General features: G+C 37.0%; 1 protein-coding gene and 1 non-coding gene across 4 annotated transcripts; both read left to right on the top strand.

Moving 5' to 3' along the window:
• Nucleotides 1–3,167: 3,167 nt before the first annotated feature.
• On the top strand, nt 3,168–12,769 carry FAB1C (FORMS APLOID AND BINUCLEATE CELLS 1C). Of its 3 annotated transcripts, none has more exons than XM_088214583.1 (12): nt 3,168–4,988; nt 5,186–5,974; nt 6,069–6,222; nt 6,317–6,661; nt 8,126–8,887; nt 8,986–9,317; nt 9,405–9,531; nt 9,650–9,814; nt 9,915–10,305; nt 10,390–11,396; nt 11,525–11,791; nt 12,249–12,769. In XM_088214583.1, the coding sequence occupies exons 1-12, from the start codon at nt 4,420–4,422 to the stop codon at nt 12,501–12,503; spliced, it is 5,163 nt and encodes a 1,720-aa protein (XP_088070709.1). In that variant the 5' UTR covers nt 3,168–4,419; the 3' UTR covers nt 12,504–12,769. The 3 variants fall into 3 exon arrangements, with proteins under 3 accessions (XP_088070709.1, XP_088070708.1, XP_021896111.2); XM_088214582.1 differs by having other exon boundaries at nt 3,169–3,499; nt 4,301–4,988; nt 9,915–11,396; XM_022040419.2 differs by having other exon boundaries at nt 3,169–4,988; nt 9,915–11,396.
• On the top strand, nt 6,936–7,152 carry LOC148269029 (small nucleolar RNA U3). Its single transcript, XR_015817456.1, has one exon. It is a non-coding gene; the product is annotated as a small nucleolar RNA U3 (small nucleolar RNA).
• Nucleotides 12,770–12,794: the final 25 nt, after the last annotated feature.

The following is a 12,794-nucleotide window of genomic DNA, read 5'->3' as shown; positions in this document are numbered from 1 at the left end:
TGGTACAAAAATTGGGACAATAAAACATTTGCTCCACAAAAGATGTCAATGGAGGAGGAGGAGGAGGAGGGGGGCCGTGTCCTGCTTGCTACTAATTATTTTAAGTATAATATCCATTCTGGTAGTTGCTTAATATGTGATATACTAATTAATTTAAAATAGGTGCACCCGATTAGTTTAATTTGAAATTAATTAATTTAATCTGAGATTATTAATGCTAATAAAATTAGTTCGGGTGACGAGATTCCACATTGGTTTTATTACGATCCTGCAGTTTTTTATATTTTGTATTTTTCTGATCAAAAAGAATGTTGCCAGAAAGCTTGTTTATATTTTCTATTAATAAATCATATAATTATTTATATTATTTTAATTAAAAATTCTCAGCACAACCCACTACCCATTATTTATTTATTTATTATTATTTAATATTAATTTCATGGGATGTTTAAAAAAAAAAAAAAAAAAAAAGGTCAAATTTTTTTTTTCTATAATTATTGTGCAGATCGGGTGGATATAATTTTTATTAAAAATATCATATTTCTAAAAGCTTACAATTCATTGCACCAATTGATGTAAAGTTGCTTCTCAAAAATTGACGTGAAGAATGATGTAAACTTTGCATTATTTGCATCCCCTTTATGATTTGTAGTGAGAGATATTGCTCCCTTCTGTTTTTTTTTTGTTTTTTTTTTTTTCTTTTTACTCGTGATCGTAGCAGCCAGCCTTGAAGATGCTCATCAATTCAAAAGTCATATATATATATATATATATACACACGACTAATAATAGACTCGAAGACTGTTTCACAATTACTAGATCTCCTTAATCACAATATAACTGATATTAATTACATATTAAAAAGTACGTATAAAAATAACTCGAATTGAGAGAAAAAATGAGACTGAAAATTCTTGATGAAATTAGAGAAAGGCATCGGGAGTCATAGTTTCGTACCCTCTGTACCCACCCACCGCCTTTTAGAAAATATTGGTTGCTTAATTTTGTTCATTTCCTTAGCTTGATGTTGAAGGAACGTGTCGTTTTCATTTGATTGTTAAATCCTAAATTATCTTACCCACATTAATTAACACACCGTAAGAGAACCTAAATCTAATAATTCCCAAGATTAATCTTACTTATTTTCTTTTAATATTTCAAATTTAATTAAAGATTATATATATATATATATAGTAGTAGTAATAATAGTAATATTAAAAAGTTGACGTTGTCAGGAGAGGCACGTTAGCATTTATTGTTGCATTTAATTAAGATTGCATGCAGGCCTTCTAATCACAAACCCCATTTACTTAATTAGGATTTTAATTAATACCCTAATTACCTCTCCTATTTCTCACTATACATGTATATATACACAGACACGAGTGTACAGAAGATGAAGGTTGTCAAAAAGCACATGACTGACTACGATATTTACCGACTGAATTAGTGAAAGGAAAAAAAGGTTTCGCAAGTGTGATTAGACAGCAGCATTAGTGGGGAGAGGAGGATTAGGAGGCGTCGTGTCATTAAGATGGTTAAGCATACAAGATTAAGAAAAAGCAAAAACACAGAAATTAAGCACTTTGCATTTGAATAATTAATACTGGCATCCTAAAACTTTCTCAGTTTTAATCATTATAAAAATGAAAACAGCAATCACTTGCCAATTACTAACTCACTATATACATATACATACACACACACACCCAATATGTAATGCTACGTTAAACCCTTTTCGCTTTGAGAAGAGTTGATTTTGTTTAACGAGTAGATGATGACCCGACAACAGCATGTATAAACATCATCACGTCATGAAAACATGTGTTCGTAAACTTATATGTTTTTTTATTTGTTAAGTGTATTATAATTAAGATACACGTGTATGTATTTTGGATGTGTATAATAATCAAATATTTGTTTAACGTAATGGAATGCTAATTGAAGTATTAGTTTCCAATGTAATTTGGTGGGGGCAAAAGAATAAAGTTTGAAAAGAAGCGGGGCCATTTGGCACCCTTAATTTGACAAAACATTTTGTAAATTAAAAGATTGGTGCGGCATAAACCAACGAAAAGGAACCCATAAATCAACACATCCTCACATGGAGGTGAGTCATGAATGATGATGATGATGATGAAGGAGAAGAAAGAAGAAGAAGAAGAAAGAAAGAAGAAAAGTCTTTAGCAAGGGCGGCTTGTTATATCTTTACGGAACTAGTGGAGTCGTCATCTGAGTTTATTAGCTTAAAATATTTTGGATGGGTGATTGAAGTTTTATCATTACAAAAACAAAATGGAAAATGCCAAGAACATAAAAAGTAAAAAAGAAATGGCATCGTCTTTCGGCATTGCCTGCCTTGGCATCACGCACAGACTCTGCCCAGATGTTGTCTTCTCACCCGACCGATTTGCCACCAAACCCACCTCACCTCTGCATTACACATGCCATCTCTCTCAATAACTCAAACTACACTTTAATTAAATTTTAGTGGCCAAAAACGGTGTCGTTTCACCCCTGTAATTTTCACTGTATAAGTTCTTAATTAGTAAGGTTATCAATACCTACTCCGTCCCCTCGTGCCAACTAATAATACCCAATTATGACAAGTTTTTGTCAGGTGATTATTTTGTATTTATGTAATATCACGTTTTTTATTTGGATTATAATTTTTAATAAATAAATTTTTGTTAGCTCTTTTATAATTAAAATAAAAATACTTTTTTGGTTAAATTTCAACGGGCAAAAATATATTTACACGTTAGAATTTAATTAAAAAAAATTAGGCGGTCAAACTCCGTGAAGACGGCAAGGAAACACACGTCCGGCGCCCGGTAACTTGACTCAGAAAAGTCCAGAATTCTAGATGTTGTCGACGGAGCGTGCAATGCACTCTCATTGAAAGCGTGTTGGCGATCTAGAATATACCCCTACTTCATAAATCCTACTAAATATATCCATCTACTGGAAAAAAGAAAAGAAAAGAAAAAAAGAAAACAAACCTGCTGACTAAGCCACCAATACATACTTTTTAACAACCCATAAAAATTTAATAAAAGTTCAATATTTAAATATAAATAAATAAATTATTTCTGTACATTGATACTGACCAATGAACAGAGAAAGCTTGAAGATAGAGAAAGTGAGACTTCCTCTCTCTAAAATATACAAATCATATACGCATTATAAAACCCTAATTAACCATCTCATTGACCAATCACCATGCCCAACTTTCAACTAAACGAGTTTAAAGGCAACCTCTGTGAACCCTAATTTTAAAATTAAAAGAGAGAGAGTACTGGCTTTTTTTTGTTGTTGTTGAGAGAATATTTTGATGGGAGCATTATAAGGAGGATGTAGAGAGAGACAAGGGGGTGGGGGAGAAGAGGAAAAAATTGTAATGAAAGCAGCGGAAAAAACTGAAGAAAATAAAGGAAAGAGTAACAGAATAATGGTGTTCGAGATGCGAGCCGATTCCAGTAGAGAGGGAACCTTCTCCGTACTTCTTCTCTTCCTTCTTTTGATTCTCATTTTGCCCCGTATTTAATTCTCTATCGTCTGTCTGCTTTTTTTTTTTTTCAAAAAAAAAAATTAATTATTACAAGTTTTTAACTTTTTGTTTAGATTTTTTAATCCGCTTTCTTTCTCGTTCTTTAATCATCAGAGTTCACTTATTGATATCTGTGGTTTAAAAGGAGGAGAAAGAATATTTCAGTTTCTGTGAAGGGTCTGAAAAAAATTAGGGTTTATTCATCCTTTTTTTTTTTTTTCTTTAGGATTTTTTGTTGACTGGGTCAGTGTTTATGGTGCTTGAATCGATCTGCGGATGCATTCTTGATAACTGGGGAAACGTTTGAGGCCTGAAAATTACTGGGCAGTTTTTAAAGAGTCTTGTTCATGATTAAGGATATCCATCAGTGTTGTTGTTGTTGGTGTTAGCAAATCTGTGGTTTATTTTTGTGGGATACGGATTTGGTGTAAATAAGTATCAGATTTGTGATATTTTAGTTGTTTACTTTTTGTCACTTTAGCTGTGGATTTTCCTCCGGCGATATTTGTTGATTCCAGGAGGATTTTCTTCTCCTTCTTTACACTCCACTCCGTTTTGAATGAGAAGAGAAAGAAAGGGAAAAAAAAAAGAAGTCAAATTATCAAAACAAATCACCCACCATTTTTATTGTGGGGGGTTTTTTATTGTGTTCACTTCAGTCTTTTACTGTCTTCTTCATATAAAACATCTAATTAAAACTGTAGATTTGTTTTTTTGTTTGTTTACTTGATAAGTTTTTTGCTAAAAAAGGCAAGATACTCACCCCTAGAAGAAGAAGAGGAGAAAGAAGAAGAAGAAGAAGAAGAAGAAGAAGAAGAAGAAGAAGAACGGGGGTTTTGTACTAATTTTATTGGGGTTTTTTCATTCTTATGGGAATACCCGATAATTCACTCTTAGATCTAATTGACAAGGTTAGGTCTTGGATGTCTTGGGGAGCAAGTGATCTTTCGAGTTTTTCCAGGGAATTGGAGATACCTGTTAATGGTTGCAAAATGTGTTGCGAGTGTGATACCAAGTTTAATGATTTTGTCCATGGATACGAATGCCAAAGCTGTGGTCGGTGGTTGTGTAGGAAATGTATTCAGGGTTATGAATCTTGGGTTTTCAGTGATGCAGATGATGTTAGGGGCAACACCTACTTTAAGAGGAGCATCAAGTTTTGCAAAATTTGTGATGGAAGGGTCAGTCTCAAGCCTGAAGATGGGAGAAAATACAGTGAGAAAGTGCATTCATCAATCTCTCCCAGAGATAGCCCTGAACCACCATCCCCTTCCTTTGCTACAGAGAGAATTGACACTGAATCAGTGCGGAGTGATCATCTTGCCTGCTATCTCAAAGCACGAGATTGTGGGCATTCTCCCCAGGCAGTGAGCAGCAGAAGTATAGCATCGTTTAGTGCTCACCCGGTTCCCATATCCGTGCGCCATTCAACTAGCAGGTATGTTACCGTTTTCCTTTTGAATTCTTATAAAAAGGGGGCGGTATGACCAACTTCCATATTCTAATACTCTAGAAAATGGGATTGACATGATATTCAATCTGATCCTATGAGATTCCATAAGTCTACAACAGTTTCCCTCCTCCCTCCTCCTTTTTCTCTCTGAATCTGTTGCTAAATATGTCTTATTCTTGTAGGAGTGATGAAGAAGAGGCAGATGATTCTGGGAAACACTTTTTTAGCCCATCAAGTGAATTCTTTCAGGATACTTCAGATGTAGATTCAAGTAGTGTTAGTGCTAGAAATGAGTTTTGGAATTGTAAATCTTTGGGGCCAAGTCCTTACAACAGCCCCCATAGGAATAATTTTACTCCTAGAGTTGGACATACTGTACAGCAGCCAGGGCAAGAGGACAGCCCAAAAGATGGTCTTTTTAATCGAGAAACTATGGCTATTTTAACAAAGCCTGAGTTGAGACCTGAAGATCAGGATAATCCTGATTATAATTCTGATGACTTGACAATTTTTCAGAACCAGCATGAGAAATTGCAGAAGCCATTGGATTTTGAAAACAATGGTTTTATCTGGTATCCCCCTCCACCTGATGATGAAAATGATGATGCAGATAGTAATTTCTTTGCATATGATGATGACGATGATGATATTGGGGATTCGGGTGTAATGTTTTCATCCAGCACTAGCCTTTCTAGTATGTTTCCTGCAAGGGAGAAGCAGAATGAGGGCACCAAGGAACCTCTAAGAGCTGTGGTACAGGGGCATTTTAGGGCTCTTGTCTCACAGTTATTGCAGGGTGAGGGTATCAAATTGCATCAAGAGGATGGTGTTGGGGACTGGCTTGACATTGTTACAACAGTAGCATGGCAAGCTGCGAATTTTGTAAAACCAGATACTAGCCGTGGAGGCAGTATGGATCCTGGTGACTATGTAAAGGTTAAATGTATAGCTTCAGGAAGTCCAAGTGAAAGGTATAAATCTTTTTCTTCTTTCAAAGTGAAGATACTTCAGTTTTTTTTCCTGTACAGGTCAAAGTTTAATTTGTGAATATCAATATGTATGCAGCACCCTTATTAAAGGAGTAGTTTGTACAAAAAATATAAAGCACAAGCGAATGATTTCACAATACAAAAATCCTAGATTGTTGCTTTTAGGTGGAGCCCTCGAATACCAGAGACTTCCAAATCAGTTGGCATCTTTTAACACATTGCTGCAACAGGTAATTTCTTGATGTGGTTTTTTAGGATAAAATTTTAAATGGGTACCTGAATACATAAATTAATCTGGAGTCCTGAACTTTTTATTTTGGACAGGAAAATGATCATCTTAAGATGATTATTTCAAAGATAGAGTCTCTTCGTCCAAATGTTCTGCTGGTGGAGAAAAGTGTATCTTCATATGCCCAAGAATACCTTCTAACGAAGGAAATTTCCTTGGTGCTTAATGTGAAAAGGCCTTTACTGGAGCGTATAGCCAGATGTACTGGTGCTTCTATTAGTCCATCGATTGATAACATTGCTACTACACGATTGGGGCAATGTGAATTGTTTCGGTTAGAGAAAATATCTGAAGAACACGAGGCAGCTAATCAATTCAACAGAAAACCATCTAAAACTTTGATGTTCTTTGAAGGGTGTCCAAGGCGTCTAGGTTGCACGGTAGTGTCTTCTACTTTTGCTGATAATCTTTCTGTTTCTTTTTTCTTTGCATATGACTTTGGTAATCACAAGGTTCTCAAATCCACCTTGTTTGTACTCTCCTCTTATGAGGTTTATTTTGATTCTAACATTATAAACAAGAGCCTGAACCTTTAATTTCCTTGAAATTGCTAAATTCTCACAGTTGGCTTCTAGTTATATTTTCTTCTAGTTGTGGGAATAAACTTTTTTAGTTCGTAGCTGATTTGCTATTGGTAAGTTTTGTTTATTACACACGACTTTACTTGAACATGATCTGTTCTATAGACTTGTACCTCTGTTTCTTTGAGTTCAAAGGAGACAGGATCTCAAGTCTGGTGGATGAATAGTGACTGTGTGATCAGAGTTTGATTAATGGCAGAACCGGTTCTGAACCGTTGATGCTGTAGAGGATAGTTCCCAGTTGGGTTTGATCCTGACTGTAGGGTGATCACCCGGTTGTCTGACAGACCACAAATATTTTTCTTAAAAAAATATATATTTTTTTGAAAGTTCTGTTTGTTACACAGCAGTTAACAGGTGGTAGGGATCTGTTTACCAACACATATATGTATACTTTCATAATCTGGAAACAGAATATGTACTTTCATCTCTCTCTTCCCCTCTCTCTGTTTCTGGTTTGTGAGCCAGAGGTTAGACATTAGATATATACTTATTTCTTTCATGTATTACCATATTAAATCGGTGGTTTTACGATCATCTTCCTCAAGCCTGTGGCATTGAGAAGGAATCTTTATCATCTGAAAGTCTGGGACCACAAATCTGCAGAGGTTGGGGACCTAATCCCAATAATATGCAATGCTTCAGAAAGTAAAAAAGAAATCCAGATTCTTTAACATGAAATTTGCATTTAAAATGTTGTGAATGTGTTTATTCCACTTCTCTGATATGTTTCACAAAAAGAACAAGATCCAGGCTATGCCTTCTTTCCAGCAAATCTGGATTGAGATTGTTGTGAATGCCTTTCAGCTATGTGCAATGCTTCATTATCAAATCATCTTGCGGAATTAAAGCTTCTGAAAGGGGAAAAAAAAACATGGATTGAAAAGGTTAATACTACTTGTAATACTGTCTTATGAGTAAAGTTACCATCATGTGTATGCTATAAGCTTCATGGACTCTGTACCTTGTTTTCTTTTTTTGTGCATTTAGGAGAACAGTTCCCTCTTTGCTCTAAGAAGTTCACTAGTTAAATTCATGGATGTTTGTGCTGCCTGCTAAATGGAACTTTGGTATAACTTGGTCCCACTGCTTTGAGTACATCTTGAGGGGACTTAAAATTTCACAGCTTTAAGTTGGTCTGGATGTGTGCAGATTAGCTTCTGCCCATGGTTTCTATTGTTGAGAAGTGTAGTGTATCTCATGTCTTGTTGAATCATGAATTTTAGGAACCTAGTTTATGACCTGATTTCTTTAACTGTGTAGGTTTTGCTGAGGGGCAGATGTCGTGAGGAACTGAAGAGGGTTAAACATGTAGTCCAATTTGCTGTGTTTGCTGCATATCATTTGTCCTTGGAGACTTCATTCCTTGCTGATGAAGGCGCTTCTCTACCTAAGATGAGACTAAAACACTCAATTGCCATACCTGAAAGAATAATGGCTGATAATGTTGTTCCAGTTGTCCCTAATTCTATTGCTCAAACTACCTGCCAAACTACACCAAATGCAGTGCTCCTCGATGATGGGCATGGGAGTCTCAGTCCAGAACATGGAAGATCTGAATCATTGTCTGAGCATCTTGATCTTGATCATGTTTTTGCTTTATCTTGTGGTACCATTGAGAGGGGGACTGGAAATGGGTTTCATGATGTACGCAATGATGATATAGGACATAATACAGGTCTGGATTTGGCTTCTTTTAATGAGTGCAAGGATTTACAGCTACCTGCTCTGCATTCCAATACTAGAGGTATGTCAGAACGAGGGTTTCAAGAAACGACAAGTCAAGATGAGGGACAAATTGGGGATGTCAATAATTGGACAATTTCTGAAAGAATTGGAGAAGATGAAATTTCCAGTGAATATTTCTCACCTGCTGACACCCACCAGAGTATATTGGTGTCCTTCTCAAGCCGTTGTGTGCTGAAGGGAACTGTATGCGAACGCTCTCGTCTCTTGCGGATTAAGTTCTATGGCTGTTTTGATAAGCCTCTTGGAAGATATCTTCGTGATGATCTGTTCGATCAGGTAACTTATCTTAGATGTACCTTAGTCTTCTACTTTTGATATTCACTTGAGAGTTTGCAATTTCATTCTTTAGATTTTTTCTGTCTTAATGTTGCCAGACCTCTTGCTGTCGATCTTGCAATGAGCCTGCCGAGGCTCATTTCCTATGCTACACTCACCAGCAGGGAAATCTTACAATCAATGTTAGACGACTTTCTTCTGTAAAGCTACCTGGGGAACGGGATGGTAAGATATGGATGTGGCACCGCTGCCTCAGATGTGAGCATGTGGATGGAGTTCCTCCAGCAACTAGGAGAGTGGTAATGTCGGATGCTGCATGGGGACTCTCTTTCGGGAAGTTCTTAGAACTTAGTTTTTCAAATCATGCAACTGCTAATCGTGTTGCAAGCTGTGGTCATTCCTTGCAAAGGGACTGCCTTCGTTTCTACGGGTAAATGACATTAAGTTTGCAAAATATTTTTAATAAAATGAGTGTTCCATGATTATTTTAAAAGTTTCATGTTGCAACATCTCACAGGTTTGGAAGCATGGTTGCCTTTTTCCGCTATTCTCCTATTGATATCCTCTCTGTCCATTTACCCCCATCAGTACTCGAATTTGATGCCCGTGTTCATCAGGAGTGGATTAAGAAAGAAGCAGCAGAGGTTGAAGCTGTGAAAATAATTTGCGTGATTGTTGTGCCATTTATGCTGATACCGATCCTTATAACAATATTTGAACTCACTGTTTCTCTCTCTCTCTCTCTTCTGCATTTTCTTACAGCTTATGGGTAAAATGGAGAGAATGTATGTGGAGATATCCGATGCAATAGACAGCATGGAATACAAGAGTAGTTCTGTTGGGCAAGAACTATTTGATACAAGTAAGTTGCGGAGCCACATACTAGAACTGAGAGATCAGCTTATAAAGGAAAGACATGAATACAATGTAAGTCTTGATTCTGCAATCTATTTGGATGGGGTTTTGCAAATCATTAGGAGATACTTTTACCGTAATTCTTTATGACTTTATGTTTAATTTTTCATAGGCTCTGCTGCAACCAATTTTTATGGAGGCCTTGCCACCAGGTCAGATGGCTCCAGACATTCTTCAGCTGAATGGTTTGAGGCGTGCACTTCTAATTGGTTCACATGCTTGGGATCGTCAACTTCATTCATTGCAGTCTATCCTTAAAAAGGGATCTATAGCTGAAACAGTTGCATCTTATGCTGAAACGAAAGAATTAAGAAGCGGTTTAGCTGAGGGTAGAAAAGTTGACCAGGGTAATGATGAGAATGTACTGGGATCTTCAGAATCACAAGGATCTCTTGATGGTGACTTAAAGGAGGGTCTTAGTTCACTTACCCTCGAGCCTATTGCTTCTCAAGATTCGCTCCCAACTTCATGTCATCGTGGTGGAGAGGAGGATATACATCCAGGTGGGGAAATTACTGCTAACAAGGCTTTAGGAAATATCTCCCCTGCTTCTTCTCTGTCTGATAGAATAGATTTGGCATGGACAGGAACAGACCAACTTGAAATGAAAGTTCACCCTCCATGTGAATCTCATTCAGAGGGATTTCCAGCTGGTAATCGTCTTGGAAAGTGTAGTGTTCCTGTGAGAGTTCATTCTTTTGATTCAGCATTAAGATTCCAAGAAAGAATCCAGAAAGGACTACCACCTTCTTCATTGTATTTGTCAACACTCAGATCTTTCCATGCTTCTGGAAATTACAGGAACATGGTGAGAGATCCTGTCTCCAATGTGATGAGAACTTATTCCCAAGTATTGCCTCTGGAGGCACAGAAGTTAAATCTAATTCTTAGTTCCACACCATCATTTATTTCCTCTGCTTCTCATGTGGCCGAAGGTGCTCGGTTACTGCTTCCTCACAGTGGCCACAATGACATGGTGATTGCAGTTTATGACAGCGATCCTACCAGTATCATATCATATGCCCTTAGTTCTAAAGAATATGAGGATAGGGTTGCAGATAAGTTTAACGAGCATGAGGGAGCATGGAGTGCTGATGATAGGTCTAAGGATTCAGCATCTGCTGCCTTCTCTGCATGGCAATCATTTAGTTCTCTGGATCTGGAGTACATGCATTATGGAAGTTACGGATCTGAAGATGCTTCATCCTCTATCAGCTCATTGTTTATGGACACCAAAAGATCTCCACATTTAACAATTTCTTTTGAGGATGATTCTTCTACTGCTGGTGGCAAAGTCAAGTTTTCTGTAACTTGTTATTTTGCCAAGCAGTTTGACTCTCTCAGAAAGAAATGCTGTCCTTGTGAAGTGGACTTTATACGTTCGTTAAGCCGCTGTCATAAATGGAGTGCACAAGGGGGGAAGAGCAATGTGTATTTTGCAAAATCATTGGATGAAAGATTTATCATAAAGCAAGTAAAAAAGACTGAGCTGGAATCCTTTGAGGAATTTGCACCAGAATACTTTAAATATTTAACAGATTCTCTTACCTCAGGAAGCCCAACTTGCCTTGCTAAAGTTCTTGGTATCTATCAGGTCAGTCATCATAATTTTGTCTATACTTGTGAGCTGTGTACACGTCACATGTAATGGATGCACGAACTTGTGTTAAACTAATCCGAGTTCAAATTTTTTTTTATTCTTATTTGTTGTCTTGATGGCAGGTCTCTGTTAAACACTTGAAAGGTGGCAAGGAAACAAAAATGGATTTAATGGTGATGGAAAACCTCTTTTTCAACAGGAGCATCTCGAGGGTCTATGACCTCAAGGGTTCTGCACGATCCCGCTACAATCCAGATACAACAGGGGCGAACAAAGTACTGCTAGATATGAATCTTTTAGAAGTGCTGCGTACTGAACCCATTTTTCTAGGAAGCAAGGCAAAGAGAAGCCTGGAGAGAGCTATTTGGAATGATACATCATTTTTGGCAGTAAGTATTTTTTCCTGTTTCCCTGGCTCTATATTGGCTGATGTGTTGTACCCTGTAAAAGAGTAATTGATGATGGATGTTTTAACAATGTGTATGTGGAAAATAAGAATATTAAAGGAATGTTCTCTTGCAACATGCCTCATATCTATTATAGTTTAAACTGTCTTAAAATGTGTTTATACTCGGTAATCTATAGTGTGAGGGCAGCATTTGATGGGACAATTTAGAATTGTAAGGATGCAGTTAACCTATATAATCTTTGATATAGCTTGTTGGCAACCAACTAAGGTCAATTCTTCCAAGAAATGCCCCCATGATTTAGTTTTTTTTATTTGGCAAATGCCCTATATAGTTGAGGGGATTCAGCACAGAAGAATGTACAGTAATTAAGTCATTCATATTACATTATACTTCTACTGCGAACTCTAACACTTCATTTATCCTCGTCCATCTACAGTCTGTGGACGTTATGGACTACTCATTGCTAGTTGGAGTGGATGAAGAGCGGAAGGAGCTGGTGTTGGGAATTATTGATTTCATGAGACAATATACATGGGACAAGCATTTAGAGACTTGGGTTAAGGCATCTGGGATTCTGGGTGGACTGAAGAATGCTTCCCCGACAATTATATCTCCAAAACAGTACAAGAAAAGATTCCGGAAAGCAATGACCTCGTATTTTCTCACGGTACCCGATCAGTGGTCGTCATAGTAAAAAACTGCAATTCTTTCCATTCACAAAGTATTTGTTGGTTAATAAGCCGTGTAGGGGGTTACAATTGCAGATAACTTGATGAAGCTCCCCTCGTGCTTTGTTTTTTTTCCTTCCTTCCTTTTCTTCTTTTTTGAAAATATTTTGGTTTATGGGCAAAGTTTAAAAGCTCAGAGGCTCCAAACAGACAAATGTATACGTAGAGGATGGAAAGAAATGTTGGTTGTTTAGGGTATTGTAATGGCATGTGCAAAAAGTTACTCCCACGTATTCTTGAATCAATCATTCTTA

Source organism: Carica papaya, chromosome 2, assembly GCF_054855325.1.
Source record: "Carica papaya isolate Zhongbai chromosome 2, ASM5485532v1, whole genome shotgun sequence".
Taxonomy (NCBI): Eukaryota; Viridiplantae; Streptophyta; class Magnoliopsida; order Brassicales; family Caricaceae; genus Carica; species Carica papaya.
This window is presented reverse-complemented; position numbering and strand designations above follow the sequence as displayed.

Coding starts and splice junctions, on each gene's coding strand:
- FAB1C (XM_088214582.1), top strand. CDS start 4,420: ATGGGAATACCCGATAATTCACTCTTAGATCTAATTGACAAGGTTAGG. Junction 6,223..6,316: donor TTAACACATTGCTGCAACAG/GTAATTTCTTGA, acceptor TATTTTGGACAG/GAAAATGATCATCTTAAGAT. Junction 9,815..9,914: donor AGGAAAGACATGAATACAAT/GTAAGTCTTGAT, acceptor AATTTTTCATAG/GCTCTGCTGCAACCAATTTT.